Raw genomic sequence first — 23,275 nt, 5'->3', positions numbered from 1 at the left:
GGGGGGGGGGGGGGGGTGCAGGCTCAAGCTATCACTGCCTCTACATTGAGCCTCTGTGACTGACATGAGCATTTACATCTGGTTGACCAATGGGAAATAATCACACAGATGCACACGTTGAGACAATATTAATCACTACACTGTACGTGCATCAATGCATTTGACAAAGTGATGACTGGAAGATTAATGAGATATGGGGGGGGGGGAGGACAACCCCAAACTGGTGTTGATCATTTAAGCTGCACATTTGGTCCTGAAATTGCCGAACTAAATGTCTTTGCTTGAACTAGGGCACTTCCGCATTCTGTCCTTTTGTAATTTTCCTTCTGGTTCAGTGCGGAAGTGAGATTACTTTCCTCAGGGTCGGCAGCTTTATCATCCTTTACTTTCCATAAGAAACAGTTTTAAGTTTAAAACGTTATTGCATAATAGAGCCCGACCAATGTTATCGACGGGCCGATATTATCGGCCGATATTGGGCATTTTCCAAACTAAATACATATATATCTCAATAAAATTAACAAATTAATTATTCTGATTAAAATTAAAATCGTACAAAACACCCTTCAACCAAGGTATGAGTGTTGGCGTTGCATAGTTTGTCCACCAGAGGGCGCTCTACAACGTCCCTGCTGGCAACACTTTTTTATTGTTATTTTGTTTTTGTTAAAAGTTTCATATTTTAAGTTTGTATTTTTATATATTTTATTTATTAGAAATTTAATATATTTTGATGGTCCTCTGTTCTGCTGTGACAATAAAACAAATGAGTTTATTTTTAAACTGCATTATCATATTATTTTAGTGAGGACTCATAAATAACTACAAATAATGTTGGGGAAATCTGTTTATGCCCATGTAATACATTTCGGGGTTAAAAAATATACACTACCGGTCAAAAGTTTGGGGTCACTTACAAATTTCCATGCCACTCCATTGTAGACAGAATACCATCTGATCTGAGTGGGTGGCTGATCTTTAATGCAATATCTACATTGCCTATTATCAGCAACCATTCACGTAATGTTCCAAAGGCACATTCTGTTTACTAATCTGATATCTTTTCAAAAAGACTAACTGAGAAAACACTGGAGAATCCTTTTGCAATTATGTAAGCACATAATGTAATTTGAAAACTGCTGACCGGGTTAAAAAAAACAATGCAACTGACCTCAGCTGGTATTCTGTTTATAATGGAGTGCAATGGAAATTTCTAAGTTACCCCAAACTTTTGACCGGTAGTGTATATATATATTTAATATCGGAATATCAGATTTTTTAATCAGCAAATATTTGTATCAATATTGGCCTTAAAGATCCTTTGCCGGTCGGGCTCTAGTGTGTAACTTTTTGATATTAATGAACGTCCATTACATTTAAGCCATTGCCAAATGAGTTGCTACACAGCTAATTAAGCCTATCAGCGCCACACACACACATCTCTCTCTGTATTTCTCAGTATGGTGTTCAGAAGATTGTGTCGTTCGGTCACTTTCCCGTGGGCGGTATGTTACGATGCTGCTAATTCTGACACAAACACATACTCTATGTATCTACTCTAGTATATAAATAAAACAAAGTCATATCTACATTTATAAAACCAACAGAATATCCATTTCTATACATTTCTAAAAGATTGACAGTTATAAGAATAGTTTGGCATTTTTGGGAAAACACTTGAATTGGTTTTGAGTTAGATTAGAAGATAGAAACTTCTATACTATAAATATACTAAGCTACCATCAGCAGCCGGGGAAGTTAGTTTAGCATAAAGACAGGAAACACAGGGAAACCGCTAGCCCGGCTCTATCAAAAAAGTAATAAAAGTAACAAAATCCACCTACCAGCACCTCTAAATTAACCCATCATATCCAGCTTTTTAAAATCCATCCAAAAACCCAACTGTAAAAAACATGACTTGTGGTTTAAAAAGGTGGTTATGTGCAGGATTATTTCTTAGCTGGGGGCCGTAACTTTCTGTAGTCTTGTGGTCATTGTGAGGTTGCCTGGCAACCAGCAAAAATTCAAGTCTCAAGTCAAGTCATTTCTGCCTTTTCCCAGTCTTTGTGCTAGGCTAAGCTAACCGGCTGCTGGAGATTCCTTCATGTTTACAGACATGAGAGTGATATGATTTTCTCATCTAAATATCTTCAAGAAAACCCAAAAAGCGTATTTTCCAAAAATGTTGAACTATTCCTTTAAGGAGTTGAATGTATTGTTTGTCACCCCCACACAAGTGAATCATTAGTTTGAAACTAGCCAGTGGTGAAAAGAATTTAGGAGGGACTTTACACACAAACTTAGCGATAGATTTATGAATAGCTCCTTGAATCAATTTGACAAAGTATAAATCTGCTGTGCAGATCCCACTGATTGGAGAATTAGCCTGGGACTCATACTGTGGTATGCTGTTATGAATTGGACTGCTGAAGGATTAATGAAACGCGCCCAGATATTACTGCCTTGGAGATGAGATGCTTTCAACTACGCTGATTGGTTTTAGTGTCTTGCTGCGTGCTAGGCAGCCTGCGTTTAGCTCCTTCTGGACAACATCTGAGCGAGGCGGCGGCTCCCTTTGCGATGCAATGTCTATCACAAACAACAACAACACACACCGGATCTGAGATCACGACGTCCTATAAAGGGATGCTACCACTTGGGCAAGGCTGATGTGTAAACAGCTCAGGGATGCTAATGCTGTTTATCACATACTTTCCAGTTACTCTGGCCATCAAATGTCTTGAACAGAAGAAGCGTGAGGCTCCATGTGAACCTCGTGCATGCTGGGTTCTCTTTTCAGCGACAGGAGAAATGCAGAGAGAATTAGGGAGAGGAGAGGACGGCAGAAGAGAATGTCATACAATATTGCACGTGAATTGCACTGAGGTGGTGAAATAGTGCTCTGAGGGGTAAGCTTACCTGTATTCACAAAATGTGTCGTCATTCATGCCCTGGGACTCCACGTCTGGGTGAAGGTCCTCTTTTTCTTTAACTGCTCACAAAACGAGAAGATTTCAGTGATTTCCTCAAGAGACGACTGCCAATGAAGATCCCTGTGCCTTGACTGTTCTGTCGTTTGAATAGGTTTAAGTCTCAGTCCCTAATTCCCTTTACTTAATCAAATTTCAGTGCAAGCTTTAGAAAGTATTGCAGAGTTTCAATCGGTCCCAATTTTTGTAAATATGAATCTTTAAATCTATGGGTTCTAGAATTGTCTATTCATGACACAGTACACATTCAAAAGTATGTTTCTATATGTGATGTAACAAAAAAAAACCGGCTCGGGCAAATGAAAAAAAAGTTTTTTGGCGCTATAGCCGGGTGATAATGAGAACTTAATGAGAAAACAAAGGACATAGCTGCGTCTCGCTCTTTTTTTCTGCTGACGAGTGAAGCGATCGCTGCCCAGACGACAACCTGATGGCCATTAGCTGTGAATAATAAAGCCGATAAGAGCTCTCATGTCCCCAATAGGAGGAATAACATTGAGATACCACAGAGCGTATGTCATCATTCCCTGCTCAGCCACCCCATGTGCAGCATTTGCATTTTGTCTCGCTGTGGGCTGCACTTTGTATAGATTGTTAGGGGGAAAAAAGCTGCGTGTCTAAATAATGTCAAATTCAAATGCTGGACATGGAGTAGAAATGCTCATTTTCCTATCAATACACAAGCCTATTTCATGTATAAATTTGCATTGAAATAATTGTGTGGCTGCAAGTAAAAAAAACAACAACATCAGTTTACATATCCTTGTAATGGCTTCTAGTGTGATTGATAATTTCTTTCATAGCAACAAAGCGCCAAATGGAAATATAATGACGCTCCAAGCAGCAATTACTATTCAAGCAAGGTGATGTTTGTGTGCTTGTAAGTGAGCACCTACCGGAATACTTCCCTCCTTTGTTTCTGTTGACAAAGCAGGCGATCAACACAATGAGTGTGAGGAGAGCGATGGCACACATCAGGCCGATAAACCAGCCCTTGGTGGATATTCCTCCGTGGATGCTGGCCAGACCTGAGGAGAACAATACTGTGTGACTTTGACATGCCTTGGCCTTTTCATCAGGACACTTGATTGAATGTTTACATCGACAAAGCCTATCTGATGCAAAGGCAGAAGGTGGCAGGGTGCAAAGCTGATGGAAACGGTCCAATATAAATATTAAACAGCTAATCCTGCTTGTCTAATTAATCAAGTAAGGAACGCTGTACAAATGTAATTTCTCTCAGCGAGTCCGTGCGGCTAAATTAAATCCTAGTGACACGGCAAAGGGACCACACACTGCGGCTTGAGACACTGCTCAAGGACGCGCCGGGTGTGCCTGCACCCTGTTCAATAAGAGGTCAAATTAGTTTTGCCTGCTTTTTTTTTCCTTTTCTTTTTTTGTGTTCTTTTGGTTTCCCTCCTCACCTGTAAACGCGGTCGTGATAACATCTTCAAATATGCTAGAATTATCAACCCAGCTGTTAGGAATAAGGCGCACAGTGTACTCTGTCCCGGGGTCGAGCCCATCAATGATGTGGAAAGTCTTAGAGGTGTTTAAGGCCTCTGATATCTTCCAGAGACCCTCACCTGTGCAGAGGGTGAATGATCGAGATGGGTTAGTACTTATGAAAACACACAACTATGGAAGCTAGTGAAGATATGAATGAAAACACACGAAGGACCACTTCAGACACAACACATCTAAAGTTATTGACTGTTCGGCTAAAAATCACTCTAACAACGTCCAGAAACTAACAGAGAGAAAGAGTAATATGAGCTTACGGTTGTTCATATATGCAATAAAAAACTCTGTGTGCTCTCCACCAGATATCCAGCTGATATTCGCAAAGCTGTCACTAACAGCTGAGCTAAAATTCAACAGGCCCGGGACTGAAGGAGAAGTGAGAGAAGATGAGAAACGGCAAAGAATGGTTAGTAAAGGACAAAGCAGATCAAAGCCATGGAGGGAGTTAGGAGCGTTGTCATTATGCTGCTCTTCACCTTCTATTAAAGAAGCAAGCTATCAATTATGTATGACAGACAGGGACATTGGCTCGCTCAACAACAAACATGACAAGCGTAATGTGGATATGGAAATGAAGATAAATGGAGATCTACAAAGATCTTAAAGCAGATTTGCCATCAAAACTATGTGAGGATTTTAAATGTTCAATATTATTTTTATTGTATGTCCATTTCATTTCACAGAAATATATTTTACACAGCCACACTGGTCCACACTAGCTCAGAACTTGTCTGTTATACACGGCCGTCGGATTTTAGAAATACAGCACCGAGGTTGAGCTACACCGACGTCTTTTTTCACTAGACAGAAAAAGAGAAACACTTATTTTTTTTCCCCCGATTAAATTTACTGTTCATTTGTATTTCCTGTAGGGTTCATCTCCCTGCATGGTGATCAGAATAACACCAAATACTTTTACTATATTCACAGTCAAATTCAAGGATATTTAGAATTGCTACTAATACTGATCATTTTCATTATCCACTAATCTCATGATTATTTCTGAATTCATTGATTAATCATTTATTCTTTGAAATGTCAGAAAAAAATGAAACCTACAGAGCACCTGTTGCCTGAAGTCTTGCCTACAAATGTCTCATTTTGTCCAACTCAGCCCAAAACCCAAATCAATTTCATCTACAATGATATAAATTAAACAAAAGCAATACCTCTTTAAATTTGATAAGATTAAACCAAAGAAGCTTTGGCATTGATAGGACCTGTAGATATGATACATGACTGACTACTAAGTAATTGCTAAAAAATGTTATATTTTATGTAAATTATTCTGAAAGCAAGAGCAAATTCCATCTGTTCTAAGCTGGTTCTGCCTCAGACATATCATGTAACGTAGGCTTTTGATACCCAACTGGGAAGAAAAACAAATAATGTAGAATGATGTGCGTCATTAATATGGGAAAAGCATGCTTTGAAAGCAGCTGTCGAAGCCAGTCAACAAAGCACAATCCACTTCATTTCCCCACGGCAAACATGCAAATCTTCTGCTGTGTCTCCAGTTCAGGTGCATTATTTGCTCAGGTGATAATTCGGCACACAACACCTGTGTCTGCGCTGTCCATCCCAACCACTGCAAATGACACTCTCTGACTAATGTTGATGGATTAGTCTGCAACTATGGTAATTCCAATCATTGGAACCGAGCGGCGACTTCGACTGACATAGGCCCCTGAACTAAAAATATCCCAAGGCTGGTTGCCGTGTTTTGTCACCGGACTCCACAGTTCGCTATTGAATGCAGCAGAAAGCAGCTGCTCACGCAGCAGGGAGCTGATGCCCTGGAAGATACCTCTTCAAAGTCTGGAGGCTTTTTGTATAAGGAAAGGCCAGAAAATATTCTGATACTGGGAGCCTTTAACAGCTTCCACTTATCCACTTATCTCAGTGTCCTGTAAATATCACCCTCCCAGTATGAGCTCACACCTCTCCGGCATGGCCGGGAGGACATTCATCCTCACTGTTTTTCTCTCAGCTCAGATGCTGCCCCGGACAACTTTGCGTCCTTAAGCGGTGTTGCTGTTTACCCAGTTGAAAATTACATGGAAATGTCAGGTGACGGTTGGGTCAATACACTGACGTGTACAGGGGGAACCATGGCCCAACAAATCAATCACTGACAATTAGACACATTTGTCCCCTTCTAGTGACTGCACTCTACAGCTTTACTGTCGGGTCGGGATATAGATCTAGTAGCTTAGATTTCCCCATGGTGCAGCAGAGAAATTAAAAACAGCTTATTCATCCTAATGCACTTGTTTTATAACCAACAATAAAACTGAGCTGTTATTTTACATCTTAATGCTTGTTTTAACTGGAAACAACATATACTGTTAACAAAATAAAGAATCTGACATTTGACATCTCTTTTGCCTTTTTATACATCTTACAAAACTTCCTGAAGGTGTTGTTGGTAAAGGAGACCAATATCTCCTTTATATATAACCATATGTTCATGGTTGCAAGCAAAAAAGCTATTACCAAATGCTGGCTTCAGAGGAATCCCCCCACTGTTAATAAACATAAACTGTATCAGCAGTATGGAGAAATTGACTTTTATACTGCATTTTCAAAAGGAGAAAAGAAGAGGAATGCTGGGGAAAATGGGATTGCTACAAACACAAAGATGATTACTTTACTCCACTCTATTTCTGTATGTCACGATGTACCTGTATGCATTGAGCACTGTACCCACGCTCATCGTATTTTCATATTTGCACCTAGTTATTGTCATGTCCTATCCCTCTTTTGTTCCACGTTCTTATAAAATAAAAACAAAGTACATTTAAATCTGCAAACAACAAACTGTATTTGGCTTCCTATTTTCCCCCCCATTTATTTCACTGCTTCTGTTTTTCTCTGCGGATTGATGCTTGTTGTGTCAGAATGTGCAGCAGCTCTACCTATGGTGGAACGAGTGGGTTTGGTCACTGGGGACTTTGGAGTGCTTGGAGGTGAGGGGGAAGCTGACTTGCCTGAAAAGAAAGACAGATCTTGTGGTTATCAATTGGGATAGAGCTCGGGGGGGGCTACGTTTTACTGTTAGCACGCATGCTATTTTCAGCTAAATTAGTAACTAGTCAGGTCTACTGTGAAACATCTAGTGTTGACAAAATACATTCACATTAATTTTTGGTTAGCACATCATTAATAGGAAGAAGGATGGATGTCGGATGCTCTTCATGGGTTTGGCTCTTAAAGCATCATTTAATTCCTCAGCTTGAGTTAGACATGTTGTCTGCTGTTGCTAGGATAAAAGTCAATATTCGTTTACATTCACTAATGAGCCAAGATTAATATGAATTTCTAATTAGGTTACTCATTACCATTGCTATTAGAGAGGAAGCCACAAACTTTATCTAAGAAGATGTTGACAATTTTCTAATGAAAAGCGGCATCACGGTGCACTCTGCTGATGGCAAGGGCTAACAGCAGACAAGGTCAATTATCTGCAAAGGAGCCAAGTGTTTGGAACTTTTTAATTTTGTTCATGAAAAATAAAATGTGTCGGCCATTTTGAGACTGGAAACCTGATGATTTAATTCAGGCCTGGAGCATTCACATCTGTCAAAAATGTCTAAATCTAAAGCATGCACCCGCTACCTAAAATAATAATCATGACTGTAAAACATATATTAACATAGAGCAAATTTAGAAACATATGAAATATTCCTGTAATAGCAGCGTTTCAGAGCAGTATGAGATTGTATGTGCAGGTATGACATGCCACAGTATCATCATGAACGCAGATCTACATACTGAGGCCAAGGGTGGAAGTCAAAGTGGAAGCTGCGAAAGGGAAAAAAAGGACAATAAAAAAAAATAAAAATGACAAAATGGACAAGCAACGCTAAGCAGACGTTCACAGACGACACATTCACACAGTGCGCGCTGTATGATCAAAGGGAATGCTCAAAACAATGCATGTTTTAATGGCGTGAGAGAAAGCAGGCAGACGACAATTAACAGAAACGTTACTGACAAATACACACAAAGTGATAGTACAGCTGCCACAAATACCTTTCATGCTCCAATCTCTCACACACAGCTCCATAAAATTCAATACATAAAAAATGAGTCCTTCTCCCTGTAATAATTTCTACTGGCTTTTCAGCATGTAAATAAACGACGGCTAAGTTGTTCAAATTTCTTTCTGTAAATTGTAAGGACTCTTCCAGTAAACACTGACTAATCGCTCGCATATTCAACACCTGCAGTGCGTTTCAACATTTCGCATCTTGAATGAAATACTAAATTTCTTTGGCGTGCATTTGTATTTAAAGCCCCACCAAATTAGTTATGCTCACAGTATCTGTTGTTGCAGGCGATTTGACTGACACTGAAAGTACTGAAAGTGAAAGTACAGTTTCCTGTTTCATTTCCCGTCCAGTCGTTCATACCACCGCCTGAAATCTCACAAAAGCTTGACTCCAGTTTGAGCACGCTGAGGTATGACGTGCCGTCCTCAACAAATGATATGTATTTGAAAAGAATAGATTACATTCTTCCAGCCGTCTCATTATGATTACTTACCCACCAACTCTTTCATGATTACACAATTCAGTATCAAAACCTTCAGTTTCCCTCCTGCTCAAAGCAATTTTCTTTCTTAGCTGATTGTTTCATAGCTCGTGCTCTCCGTCCAATCAATAGGCACTTGCTCTCTCATGACAGTGACAAATGAATACCTCCACTACACCCATGTGAAATTGTTTATCCACAAAAATTACTTACATGGAGATATAAAAAGCTTGGCTGCCCAGACATAGATCATATTCCGGTAGTTCAATGCCATTTTTGAAAAAGTGAAATGGCTTTGTTACCTACTTCACTTAGCAAGTTCTGCACCTCAAAGCTCGTCTGTGTTCTCAATGTCTCACCCACACCCTTGAGATTATCCACACATAGACCACCTAGTCAATTGCTTTCTGGAACCTCCATCACTCACTTGTTTCTAGAGTAGTGGTGCACTCCTCGCTGACAACGGGCCCGCAGCCCACCGTGGTGCAGGAGCGCAGGTAAAATTTGTATTTGCTCACAGGCTCCAAGTCACGCAGGTTCCACTTGGTGGTGTTGGGGTTGCTGATGTCTACTGTCTGCAGTGGCCCCACTTCTTCTGTGTCGTTGACTAGATGTAAAAACGGCAACAAAAATAAGCGGTTAATGCTTTTGATTAAGGCCTGCAAAGAGTTTGAATATGCCTTCTATAAGGGATATCATACTGGCAACTGGGATTAAAAGGGGTAATAAATTCACACATAGGCAGAAATCACCGCGGGTTCCAACCCATCTGACGAACCTCCCCCCCTGCTAAAAATACTATTAAAAATATGCTGTGTATTGTAAATAACATAATGATGCATACTTGAAATAATTGTGAAAGCAGTAAAACAATACAAACACACACACACAACAAGAGAACACAGTAAGAATGCTACTTTATTCACATTAAACAACATTTACTTTCTCTAATACAGATGATGCACAGTCCTTAATAAATTTGTCATGGCAAAAAAATAATGATAATTAATGTATTTTTTCCACGAGTCTGTTGTGTTAGTGGTTATAACGTTACCTAGTCCTAGTTACTGAGTACATATTAGCTCTTACCCCAGCCCATAGCCTGTAACTCGCTTGTAAATACATTAAAAAAAGGAGTAAAGATTTGACACTCAACAGATTCTCTACTGGCATTGTAATAAGGAGATTTTCTCACACGACAATGGGGTGAACACTTGCCTGCTTTATTCTACAGTCCATTTACTAATAACCACTGGTAACCAACCCAATAACCTACAGTATATACGGTATATAAATCCTTTTTTGTTTAAATAGTGACTGTGTGATTCCTGTACGTTGCCACATAATGAGACATTTTTGCTTTCAGCACTCGGTTTTGAAACACACAACTCTTTCAAATGACTTCCGTGTGACAATCGCAAGACATTTCAGCGCTGCCAAAGAAAGCAAATGCCACTTGTCATTTTAGCTTGTGCTTCAGCATTTTTGGGCTTCAGCCACAACATGACATCTTGTCATACGCTTGTTTGGTGTAATAGCCCCTTTTTTGCATTTAACAAACAGATTGTGTCCTGCACATTCACTACAATGTATCAGTGTTGTCTTTCTCTAAATTGCGATAGGATCTCTTTTCTCACTACGTAAAGCAGCACAGTAGGTAGGGAGGTGGCATTTATGTTCTTTGTAACAAAAACAAACACAGCAGGTGTTCAGGTGACCTTTGCTGTGAAAGAGGTGCTACGTCTCTCTGGTAGGAGGCGACGGTAACAATGACAAGAATGTATTAGTCTGCTTTTCTTTTGCCTGGTCACCACCCACTGTTATCAGACATCACCATTTTTATTTTGTTGTTGTTTTGTTTTATAGTGACAAAAACGGTCCATTTTTGGTAAATAATGCAATCCTGGTGCAGAGGAGAGGCCATTATCATTCCGTTCCTACCCTGTTGATAGATGCTTTTTCACTTAACACACTCAGGTCAGACAGTTGGTGCACATGATCTTATGGAGTGAGCTGAAGGCTGTGGACTTTGGCTCCTCCACTGCTTTCAGCCAACATTTCCAAATATACTTTAGCCCTACTTGGCCAAATATGGTTGGCCTTGTGTAGTGTGAAACAGACAAAGACTTACTAACACTAAAATCTGAGAATGACCTGACAGTTAGTTCTGAGCTCAAATGGGAACAAAAACAGAATGAAAGTTATTTTTACTCCCACTTGTGTAGATCAGTGGAGAGCAAACTTCACTCACTACCTTCCTGATAATGTTGCTCTTCAGTACCTCTGATATAGAAAATGTTCAAAAATGTGCAATCTGCACAAATAAAAAAACTGCAAATAAAGTGAAAGAGTTCTCACATAAATTACTCAGTGTTTGATTTTAGACTACATTTGCGGTGTAAACTGTAGCTACTCTGCCACACAGCAAAAAAGTAATGCAGCCAACTGCTCTGAACAAATGAAATGACAGAATGGATCGAGTGTGAGCCCCCGTCTTCACCTTTGGGACACACTTATCTTAGCCTTGTCAAGCGGTGTGACTAGCATACTGAGAGGCAGGCCAGTGGTTGTTAAGTCTGCACTGGCCTGCTCTACCCAAGGCTTAAGAGTGCTTTAGGAGCTCTTTGAGGCATGTTGACCATGCCACCCACTCAATGCTGAGGGGATACAATAAGTCTTTAGATTAAGGACTTTATTTAGTGATTTAGAAATGAATACTGACAAAAACAATCTCTATGAGTTTGTGGAACTGCTATTATTACAGTTAGTCTCGCGTAGCCAGACCTTTCACCCCAGCGCTGGTCTGGCTAGTCCACACAGCATTCCTGGATGGAGACAAAGTTGAACACAGCATGGAGCCCTGGTGCACTGGTGCCTCTGCCAAATAGCCTTGGGAAGGAACTTGTTTTGGTGGAACTTGTGTACGTTCAAAGGCTGTTTTAGTCAGGTAACAGAAAACTCAGATTGAACAGATAGTCTAGCTACTAGCTGTCTGGATTTACCCAGCTGAGATCTGAGGAGCAGTTAACCATAGTCCTCATAAATCGACCAAATTCAATACAAAGAAAGCGGAAGGTAATGGACATCTGGCCGAAAATAAGAACATATGGCGGCAATGAAGCAATCCTGGAAGTGTACTACAAAGTTAAAGGTGCCCTATTGTCATTCCCAAAGAAATTCAATTTGTCATCTGCATTTAACCCATCTTACAGGCCCACATAGGACCACTGGGCAGCTGTTGGCGTCCGGGGACCAACTCCAGTCTTTTTGCCAGTGCGTTTTGGTCATGGGACACTAACCTATAATACATGTTTTGGGTGGTGGGAGGAAACTGGAACGCATGGAGAAAACCCTTGTGAACACAAAGGAGAAATGCAAACTCCACACAGAAACTTGTGTAGCCATGGAGCCACCATGACCTTGACTGGTATTGGTAGAGAAAAAGAAAAGATCATATCCCGATCTCCTGGACATATTCCTCCATATTTATTAGCAGGCCAGTGTACTGACACACTCACTGATCATCTTTGGTGACAACTTGATACAATGATCAAAAGGTTTTACACAGAAAATGTGCCACTTCAAAGCAGGTTAGTTTAACCGTTTACACGCCCTGGTATTCCTGAATGCTCAGAGTGCTCACGACATTCAAACAGGCCTTTCCTGTGAAACCTGTGAGACGTGAAGCTATTACAGGCAGCGATGAAGATGGGGCGTAGCCCTAAAACATCTGCGATGCAGCTTGAGATTTCCTTTGTGTCACTGATGATACACTGACAGCTGGCCACATTATCCTCAACATTTCGCACATGACTTCCCTCAAGGGGACTTAAAAAAAAGTCACACTTCAAAGAGCCTATCAGCTTTATTGCTGTGGTACAATGAAAATGTCCTCTCCTGAAATACTGTATGACACTTGGCCCGCTTGTGCAGCCGCCAAATCACACTCAATTAGCCGGAAAATGCGGCACTAAGACGTTAGAAGTTAGTCGTTGGCTTTGTATGACTTTAGTTTAAGGACAGCAAAAGTGTGTGCACACATGGGATGCGTTCAGTGGCGGTATCCCCTGGGACTATGAGCTATGGTGAATATGTCCCCTGAGGACAGGATGGGGTCACTAAAGCTAGACCTTAACAGACTGTGACACAGTGCCTCGGTCAGCACTAGCTGATCCATGATGGTGACACGCAGGCCAGCAGACATCCACCCTGACATGTCTCCTATACAGCCACTCTGATCTCCCTGCGACCCCAAGCCCTATTAGAGCAGCACCAGGATTTTCCTTCCCTTGCTGAGAATCATGGGTTAGACGATCACCAAAATCCTCCTCCTTTCTTTTACCAACATACTCTTTGACTGTAAATACTATAAATACAATATAGAGTTAGAGGCTTTTAAGGTCTCTGATATACTGTTTCCAAATTGAAACATATGGCCAATTTTTAAGAGGGTACAGGCTGACGAGAAACACAAGGATGTAAACACTATTAACCCTCTGGGGTCTGAGGGTGTTTTCAGACACACAGATCACAAAAATGGCTTTGCCAGGCTCTGATATTGTTGTCAATGTGAACAAGTACAAGCGGTATTTTCAAAGTACCATGACTTTTTTTTCCCAGTACGGCATAAGTTTAGCTACAATAATATCATAGTAGAATGCATTTCACGATTTTACTTCTTTTTTAAACAACTGGTAAATAAACAAGCTGTAAAAAATGAAAAAAGCAATACATCCTAGTGGCAACACATTGGCATCACCATTATATCTGAGTTAGTTAAGCACGAGGTGTAGGAATACGTACTGAGCTGATACTCGAGGAGGTACCCGGTGAGAATCCCATTAGGCTCCAATGGCGGGGCCCAGACCAGAGAGACAGTGTGTTTCTGTACATCTGTGACCCTGAAAACAGGATTTTTCTCAGGGACTGTGGGGGAAAAAAGGTAAGACACACAGTATGCAGTCAACTTCTGCAACCCAGTTCCTTGGTTATTATTAGAGTTTCCCTTCAGTAGTTGTGAATCAATACACTCCATGCTGCTTTTCCACAATCCTACCTCCCTCCGGGGTTTTGAAGCTGAGGGGAGGGCTGCCAGGGCCGTTGCCCCGCCCGTTGAAGGTCATGACGATGAGGCTGTACTCAGAGAAGGGTTTTAGTCCTGGAACCATGGCGTGGGACTGGTCCCCGGGGAATTTTAGCGTGTGTTTTTCTCCGTGGCTTTTTTTTGAGGCCGCCAGACTGCGCAGACGCCACCAGTTTATCTGCATTGGGAAAGAGACACACAGAGCCAGTTATCACTTTTGTAAACTCACTCTATTTTCATGTTCATAACTTTTGGGTTTATGTTTCTATTGGTTTGTTATTTCTTTTTTGCTTGCTTCTTTACTGTTTGGGTCTTATTGTATTTAAAAAAATTGTATCATGTGAAACACTTTGCTACTTTGTCTGTAAAGGTGCTATATCAAATAAACTTATTATAGTACATTCTCAGCAGCGGCAGCAAGGCATTAAACTAAACATGTACAGTATATGTGTGAGAGAATGCTGAATTAAGCCCTATCCCCCTCCCTCCCACCGCATCTCTTATTGGGGCGGCTTATTCATACAGGTTAAGCAAGGTATTTATTTTACTCAGATTTACTGACATAATCCCCCACATATGATGTCAAGGCTCTGTCTGAATTTTCCTTTATAACTGCCAACGCAGCCAATACAACTGCAAATCACAGAGACACCAATTGGCACAGGACTAAAATGATCACACAACCTCTGTGTTTGGCCAAATAAGGTCTGTAAATTGTGATGGAATTTTTACATAACAAGTAACAAACATGGCAGATTCGCACGGGATTAAGCTCATTAATTACTAGAAGTCCCCAGGTAATCCTTGCAAATAGGGCTTTAGTTATTCTGTTTTTTTTCTGGTGGTCTGTACAGAAAAACAGTGAGCTGGCTAAAGTAAAGAAGACAGAGTGGGGTGAGAGAAGCAAATGTTTTGATCAAGGTCGAGGCCGTTCCTACAAAGCTGTGTCTTAAAGCAAAAGGTCTTTTTTTGAGGTATTACCCTGTAGCCTCCCAGATGTCCATGTAACTTGTCCTTGTGTACACGCGTCCAGCTAACCTTGACCACTGAGCTGTTCATCACCTCCACAGCTACATCATCAGGTGCAGCAGAGGGAACTGTGGGGGCAAACACACGTTACAATCTGCAGTAAAGCTGAACGTTAGTCCAGGAAAGTCATACAAGAATATTAAACTAGTTAGAATTATGCTGAAAATAACACAATTATTCCATTACTATTACTATACAACTAGCTACACTTACTGATCACCTATTTACAGGAGCACCTACAATATTAGAGAGTATCAATACCTACACTCACACAAGCTAATGTAAATGATAAAAACTACTGAGCTACAGGGTAACTACTGCACTTAATAACACCACATTTGAGTGAGCACACAACAAGGAGGCGTGTAATGACCTGAGGATACTTCCTGGGGGCAAGTCCAGAAGAAAGCTAAACACAGGAAATACAGTAAACTTCTGCTACAGTACACAACTGTGAAACTCAGTCCAAGTCCCAAGTCTAAAACTTTTCAATGAAATTTTAAAAAAAACTCGAAGCAAATCATTTTCCAAAGTTCACCCAAATTAAGCAGACTGGGATTTTAATTAAACCACATATTTCTCCATAAGATCATATACAGTATATCCCAAAGCTACACTGGCTACTTTGGTCTTTGGTAGATCCAAATGGCAGCAAAGGGTGAGTAGAAGGTTTGAACTTCAATACCCAGAACATGTACAAGTTTGAGTCAGAACGCCAGACACATAAAAAAATGATACAAATATTCAAACGTCTTCAGAAAACCTTATTATTTTAGTTTAATTTGAGAGCAGAAAAAAAAAGGGGCCAGTGCCTAAAATATTAGCGTCAATCCCTGTTTTGCAGGGTTCGTCACTGCACCACAACGACCACTGTCACATTACTCACAGTCATAGCTTTAGAAAAGATCACATGAGGTCAGTAAAGTTTACAACTCACAGTCCTCTCCTGAGTAGCCGGTCACTATCTTGGGCTCGGGGCCCCAGCCCTGATGGTTTCTGGCTTGGATCTTGATCTCATAGGGCACAAAGGTGGGAGTTTTCTTCACCACAAACGAGTGTCTCTTCACCATGTGTTCCTTCCAGTCCTCCTCCACGTCCTGTCTCCTGTAACTCACCTTATACTCCAAACCGGGACCATTGTGCTCAATGGGTAACAAGGGCTAAATAATGAATGGAAAATAAAGGAGGAACAATGGTGTGAATGGTTTCATAGGTACTTTCACAGTTGCATAAGATGCTTCTTTTATTTCACCGCTCAATGTCACTGCCTCTGTGGGATTAAAATGACAACTAGGCCAGTGAACTCTGCTTGGAAAACTGGCACTATTTGATCCCGCCATCTAAAAAAACAATGGAACAACTCACCTGGTCTAGCTTTAAAACAGAGTTTGCTAAGACATCATAGATGAAAAGATTTATATCTCCTCACCGAAGTCAGACAGTGAGAAAAAGAATGAGATACCATTATCCGCAAAAGCAAATCATTAACAGAGCTCATGAATCCAGGATTCAGGGACTACGTTACTATGACAGGGCAACCAGATAATTGAAGAAGAGATTTATCTTTTTACAATAAAGCTGAATACATTACTGTACTGTACTGGGTTAAAAGAAATCATTTCCATAACTCCTTTCTCTTTCTTAACAAAGTAAAGGAGCAGCTTTCAAAGAAAATGCATTCAGAGTGATCCCAGAAAATGGCTTTTCTAAAGATCTGTACCACAGAATGAAATATCAAAAGTGGGCCATTTCTATTAAATTAAATTACTATTGGTAATTGCCTATGAAACATTGATAAAACTTCATTTCTGTCCTTTGACTTCCAAAAACTATAGCAGATGTGAATAATTCACTGAATAAAGGGAGCCGACATTACAAAATATGCAGTAAGAGGATAATAAAAGACCAAACTCCATGCCTTACCTCCCAGTTGATATCCATTTCATGTGGTAAATGACCTTCGATTTTGATATTTTCAGGGTTCTTGTCAGGAGCTGGAGAAAAAGAAAGAATATAGATTTTGTCGCTATTGTTAGTGGATGAAATCTCCAGTAAAATAGGCACACAATAGAACAGATTTTCAACAAGAGTGGAATCAATTATGTAGCAGGTGAGAGTTTAAAAGTTCACAGAGTAGCAGTGTTGGCAGCTCCAGTGGCCTGGAGGACCTTATCAAAAACTATGACAAACAATGAAATGAGGAAGCCTCAGACCTGCTGGGGGGGTTTTGTATCTTTCTGTGGGCTTGCTGGGAAGACCCCTCCCTACAGCGTTTAAACCAGACACGCGGAAGCAATAGTCGACGTGGCCGTGGAGTTTAAGCACGGCTGAGTTGTGGTTCCCAGGTACTCGGAGCAGCTCCTTCCAGTTTGCCGGCTCCCACTGGCTTTCCTCGTATTCAATAATAAACTCTGTTGACAGGCAGAAAGACAATCAAAGCCGTCCCTCACTGCTATAGTTCTTGCCAAAGGATTTCTTATCTAACCACCAGCTGTGCAGAAAACTCCCCAAACCCTGCTCTGGGCTTGTATAACCCAAAGGGAAACTAATCATGATTCATGCTTGGATGAATCAATAATAGATTCATGTTGTACAAGATGGTATCAAACAAATCTATTTACATGCAGAATGATGCCCAAAAATATGTGTGTCAGATTAATAGCATTCACTGCTAGAAGTACTGATTTGGAATGTACAGACACCTGCACACACAGATGCTCCTTTTACCTGTGGTGGAGCTGTTGTGATCGTCCCCAGGGATCCATTTCAGTTTCACACTTTTGCTCTTGTGTTCAGACAGTACCAAGTTCTCGGGTGCATCAGGGACATCTGAAAACCATCACAACAACATGGCTTTGGAAAATCGCAGACACATCAATCTCTGCAGCAAAAAAAGGCCATGGGAACAAATGTTCAATCAAATGGCCTCAAGAGCCAGAGGATGTGGAACGAGCTGCATCGCTGCATAGGGCTGCCACTGTATCTTTTAGACTTTCAAATGTCAAATGTATCTTGAAAGGGTGATTGTCAGACATAGCACTGCACTAATAAAGCCACGATCTGCATGGTCATGCTCTGCTTTGGCTTCCTGACATATTGATCTCTTTATGTGTCGTACATAAATGCAGCTCTATGGGTCTCTGACCCTCTGACCTGGAGCAGTCATAGTGTTCGTATGTTAGCTCACCTAACACCATGAGCAGTGCTGAGGCTGTGTCTCGGTCCACTGGAGTTTGTGCCACACATGTGTACACACCCTGGTCCCTGTGGCTTACATTGATAATTTGAAGAATACCCTCCTCCACAAAGTATCTGCCGACAGAAAGATGGAGACACAGTATTGATTGACAGAACTGAAAGGTAAAATGGCTTTCCAGCTGGGATTTAGTCTGCAACACAGTAAAAAAGTATTCGGTCTCCTACCTTGAATTCTCAGTGTTGTTGAGGGCTATCTTCATGTCATCTTTTTCCCAAAGGAGCTCAAAGTCATTGCTAAAGGACTTGTCGTACTCTGCGAGGCATGAGAGCCGGGCCGTGGTGCCTATTAGGATCTGCAGGTCCTCCTGGGCCACGACTATTCTAGTGGGATCTTCCACAGGCACAACACTATTAGTTAAATTTCAAGGACTGTGAGCCACTGCAAACACTTTTACAGGTAAAACTATTTACCTTTCACATAGAGCATAGCGTCAATGGCAGACGATCCCTCTGTGTTTTTAGCTAAACATGTGTACTGTCCTGTGTCTTCTTTCTCCACGCTGTAGATCTCCAGCGACCCATTATCGTGAATGGCATGCCTCGGCCCCTCCACGGATTCAGAGGAGTCGTCTTTGCTCCTGGAAAACATTCATAAAAAAAAACACCCATTAAAGTCTCAAAGTACTCTCAGACCAAATTAAATATGAACACAGCAGCGGTCTCACTGGATACACCCTACACTGTGGCAGCAAAAGAAGAAATAAAAGTTGCTAAATAGAACATTAGTCTTGAGTGACAGGGTTAGTTTGGCAAAGAAACAGCAGGTCACCAATAAGGAAACATGCTGGATTTAGACCGACTGCAAGCTTCCAACAGTTGAGACCTACTGCACTCTGCTGGTGTATGGGAGACAGGAAAACAATTGCACACTTACCAAGTGATAGTAGAGGGAGGAGAGCTGAAGACGTTGCAGTGCATAATCACTCCCTTCCCCTCAACAGCGGTATAATCCTCCCCCTCCTTGGTCAAAATCATGGGGGATAGATCTGTAAAGACCATGCAGCAGAATCTAATCAGGAATCTAACGTTGTTAGAAAAGCCATAGAGGAACCTACTGTACTTTCAGGCAAAAAAAACAACACTAAGAGATCAGGTTTGCAATTTTGCAGTCTTAAAACCAGGCAAAACAGGAAGGAATGAGGCAGATAATCGTGGGTTAAGACAGTATACCTCCCAGTGCGTTAATTGTAGGCTCCTTAGTGTCAAAAAATGACTCAGCTGTCAGGTTGTCAGAAATGCGTAAATGTGAAAATGAAAAACAATAGAATAATGAGTGAGCCGAGTGTGTGCACCTTATCAGTTTTAGCCAAAGCCTCCCATTAAAATGGTCTGTGTCTTCTAATTGTTTACAAAGGCAGCCGACGGGACTTAGCATTCAGCGACTGTCCAGTTTTATTAACTCCTGTGTCACCGAGAACAAACTCCCCACGTTTGTACAGAGAAACAAAAAGCAACATTCTGTTTTTTATCTGCACTTGTAAAGCAGCACATGTTTATCTTATGGCCCTGAAGTCAGTGTGGAATTGAGAGGGAACTTGTTAGCATATAAATGGCAGGGAACTGGGCTTGTTGCTCCACAGGGAGGACCGCTAGCCTGAATGAAGGAGTACAGCTTGTAGACATGCCTCTTTCCCTGGGCTCCACACTGCTTTACGGGCATATGCCAACATCAGCGCCAGCTCTCTAGCTTGACACATCAGTCAGCAGTCTCCGATTGACTCACTACAATGGCTCACACTTACTCACAAACACTGTGAAACAAATGTTTAGAACAGACTCTTTAGAGCGTGTTTCTATGTACTTGATAAAAACGTGATGGTGAAAAATGAAATGATGATGATTCACAGAATACAGTACTTACTCATGATCATGATGTTTGCATTTGACAGAAGGGTTCCATGTTTGTTGGAGGCCTCACACTGATAGACCGCACTGTCAGATGCTTTGGCGTTATGTAAAACTATGGTGTCATCAAACACCTTCCTGTTTGCTGCAGGGGCCCCTGTAATGAATCAAGGACACGTTCAGGAAATAAAACATCCCCATTTCATCCTGTAACACTGTAAGTAGTCAGAATTTTCCCCTGAGTACAACAAGCCAGGGTCATCTCTCACTGCCCACTCTGTGCTGTGTTATATGATATGTAATATGTTGTGTTCAAAAAGGAAAGCAACACAATATCAGCATTTAGTCTTCATGCCTAGGGCTCAGTAGAAAGGTTTTAAATAGTGAATTGAGTCTAAAGTGAGACAGTTGTGGGGCTGACCCTGCAGACTGCACTCAAAATGTCAGCTTTTATTCCTCCAAAAGAGCCTCACAGTTGAAGTCAGAATTTTACCCCGGAGTACAGCAAGTAAAGCTGGGCGATATTGAAAAAATCAAATATCAGAACTATTTCTGACCAAATTCCTCGCTATCTATTGCAGCGATATTGTGGGTTTTACAATTGGTGCTTTCCCAATAAATTTCCACAATGAGATTTTTGATAAACAATCATCAGTAACATAAACATTATAACTAAGTGGTTAAAGGCAAATAATTGAACAGTCTGGTAAGGTTCAAAACCTGGAAAATACAACACTTGTGTTATAACACAATATCTAGTGTCATACCACAATATCTATATAATATCAATATATTGCCCAGCCCTAACAACAAGCCAGGGCTATCTTTCCTGCTCTCCCATGTTTAAGTTATGTAATATGTTTTTAGGGCTGGGTACCAAATTCAATACTTATTAGGGACCGACCGAATTGCTAGTAAAGTATCGAAAATTATTGTCATTTGAGACACAATTTCAATACCTTAGGAGTAAATTTAATAAGTGTCAGTGAGCCAATAAGCATGCAGCATGCTTCTACCAAGATCTGATAATGCTGCTGATTGGCTGTCTAACGTTACACGTCGTAGAGACATGCAGGGAAAACTCTACGTTAGGCACAGAGAAAGGTCTCACGTAGCAGGAGCTAAAAAAAAAGGAAAAAAGATTTGTGCCGTAGTGTAATGTTGTAATTTTGTTTTATTTTATAAATTTGGTATTGAAAGTATCGAAACTGTTTAGGTATCAAAGTCATGGTATTGGTATCGGTACCGGTATCTAATATTTGTGAACAATACACAGCCGTACATGTTGTAGTAAAGAGGAAAGCAACAAAACATCCACATTTATATGTTTTTTTTCATTTAAAATCACCAAGTCATCAGGACTAGCGCTCAGTAGAAAGGTTTTAAATAGTGAAGTGATTCTAAAGTGAGACTGTCATGGGACTGACCCTGCAGAAGTTCACCGTTCACTCTCCATGTTATAGTCGGCTGAGGAGTCCCACTGGCAGAACACTTGATGTGAACGTCTGAGCCGATCATACTTAGCTGACTCTCCGGCTCAATCACCCACTCAGGAGGCTCTGGGAAGACACAATCAGCACCATATTATCAACCCGATGAGTGCCATTAAAGAGAAAGACACTAAGCATTTACAGCGTGGACACAATCACAGGAACAGTTGTACAATATATGTAATTCAAGTTTGCTGCAATAAATGCTACACCTACAGGTCTGGCCATGACATACAGGCATTTAGGCACAAGAGGCACTTCAACTAATTACTGTCTCGCCAGGATCATTGTTGGAACTTTGTAGGCATTATGTGAAAGTGTCTATCATTGAACTTACTCTCTTTATATTGTAATGTATTTACAATTGAACCTCCATGTAGACAAATAGCACAATAACCAGCACAGCAGAAAGCCATCGAAACAAATCAAAGCAGAGGACATTGTGTTTTTTTTACAGGACATTCAATTAAAATGTAACACTGCATAATGACTCCAAATTTATTCAGGGGACAATTATTCACTCCTAGCTGCATCAGCATCATCAGGTACGAGTATATTAGGCACTATTTGTCATCAAATTATGATTTATAATAGCTTTGCATCCATAGTTATGTGCCTATACACGTTTGCTCCCTTTCCTTACAGAACATCCTCTTTAACAACTATAGTACACATGCAATGTAGTAAAGTAAAGTAAGTCTAGTTGGATTTCAGGTGACTATAAGTTAGTAGTTCCACATCCACACACCCGACACTTAGGTTGGGAACAACTGGACTAAAGTAGTACTTGAAAATAACGACTTCAAAGTAATTTCACACATGTGGTCCAACGTCAGTATAAAACATATACTGCAAGCTTTGTAACGATTAGACAAACGGTACACTTTGTTTAAAATGCCTACAACTGATTTGTCAAAAACATTTATTTTCAATTCAGTGTGATATGTAGCTCAGTCCAACTCACGGCAATTTAAGGAAAGCAGATGACCAACACAAAAACATTTGCTAATAAAGCCGCAAGCTGTGATTCCAAGCTCAAACCTTGATTCGCTTGATCATTTCGCGTCCAGTTATTGGGCATTTAAATTGCCCCTAGTGGTCAATTTGAATGAGACTTGCAGTGAATGTGTGAGATCATTATGTAGACATTTCCTGGAAGTCTTGTGTTGATTGGACAAATATTTAGTCATTTATAGCCTGATTTTACAGTTTGTTTGTATTTACAGCGCCCCCTGGTGTTCAATTTGAATGAAACTTTCAGGGCGTGGTTCAGGTACTTATAAGGACATATCCTGAGAGATTTGTGATGACTGGACAATGAATATGTGATTTATAGTAAAATGTGTGTAATGCCACTCACCTATCTTGCGCATGTAGCGCCCCCCTAGTGGCGTTTGTATATAAAACTGTCTGGGTATGTCTGGGGCACTTCTCTGAACATACCCTGTGAGTTTTGTGATTGGCCTTACGATTGCTGATTTGTGTTCATTTATGTCCAGAACCATGCCCCTTTTAAAGTT

The 23,275-nt window shown here is 40.7% G+C and overlaps 1 protein-coding gene across 22 annotated transcripts in view; it reads right to left on the bottom strand.

The window, feature by feature from the left end:
• Nucleotides 1-23,275, bottom strand: part of chl1b (cell adhesion molecule L1-like b) — a 65,807-nt gene that overhangs the window by 941 nt on the left and 41,591 nt on the right. For 7 of the 22 annotated variants that reach the window (XM_032513491.1, XM_032513496.1, XM_032513494.1 and 4 more), the window contains 21 exons: nt 21,693-21,824; nt 20,282-20,422; nt 19,295-19,406; nt 18,832-18,998; nt 18,586-18,751; nt 18,350-18,474; nt 17,890-17,991; nt 17,376-17,573; nt 17,086-17,156; nt 16,100-16,322; nt 15,536-15,571; nt 15,115-15,230; nt 14,107-14,311; nt 13,854-13,976; nt 9,478-9,657; nt 8,289-8,318; nt 7,433-7,504; nt 4,772-4,879; nt 4,415-4,576; nt 3,887-4,018; nt 2,920-2,992 (listed from right to left, as the gene is read on the bottom strand). In XM_032513491.1, coding sequence (XP_032369382.1) covers nt 2,920-2,992; nt 3,887-4,018; nt 4,415-4,576; nt 4,772-4,879; nt 7,433-7,504; nt 8,289-8,318; nt 9,478-9,657; nt 13,854-13,976; nt 14,107-14,311; nt 15,115-15,230; nt 15,536-15,571; nt 16,100-16,322; nt 17,086-17,156; nt 17,376-17,573; nt 17,890-17,991; nt 18,350-18,474; nt 18,586-18,751; nt 18,832-18,998; nt 19,295-19,406; nt 20,282-20,422; nt 21,693-21,824 — 2,674 coding nt within the window. Of the gene's footprint in view, nt 1-2,712; nt 2,784-2,919; nt 2,993-3,886; nt 4,019-4,414; nt 4,577-4,771; nt 4,880-7,432; nt 7,505-8,288; nt 8,319-9,477; nt 9,658-13,853; nt 13,977-14,106; nt 14,312-15,114; nt 15,231-15,535; nt 15,572-16,099; nt 16,323-17,085; nt 17,157-17,375; nt 17,574-17,889; nt 17,992-18,349; nt 18,475-18,585; nt 18,752-18,831; nt 18,999-19,294; nt 19,407-20,281; nt 20,423-21,692; nt 21,825-23,275 lie in introns of all 22 variants that reach the window. The other 15 variants (XM_032513500.1, XM_032513501.1, XM_032513514.1 and 12 more) reach the window with 12 other exon arrangements.

This window comes from Etheostoma spectabile, chromosome 4 (assembly GCF_008692095.1).
Source record: "Etheostoma spectabile isolate EspeVRDwgs_2016 chromosome 4, UIUC_Espe_1.0, whole genome shotgun sequence".
In the NCBI taxonomy this organism is placed as follows: Eukaryota; Metazoa; Chordata; class Actinopteri; order Perciformes; family Percidae; genus Etheostoma; species Etheostoma spectabile.
The sequence above is the reverse complement of the archived record's forward strand: the minus strand, read 5'-3'. Positions and strand labels throughout refer to the sequence as shown.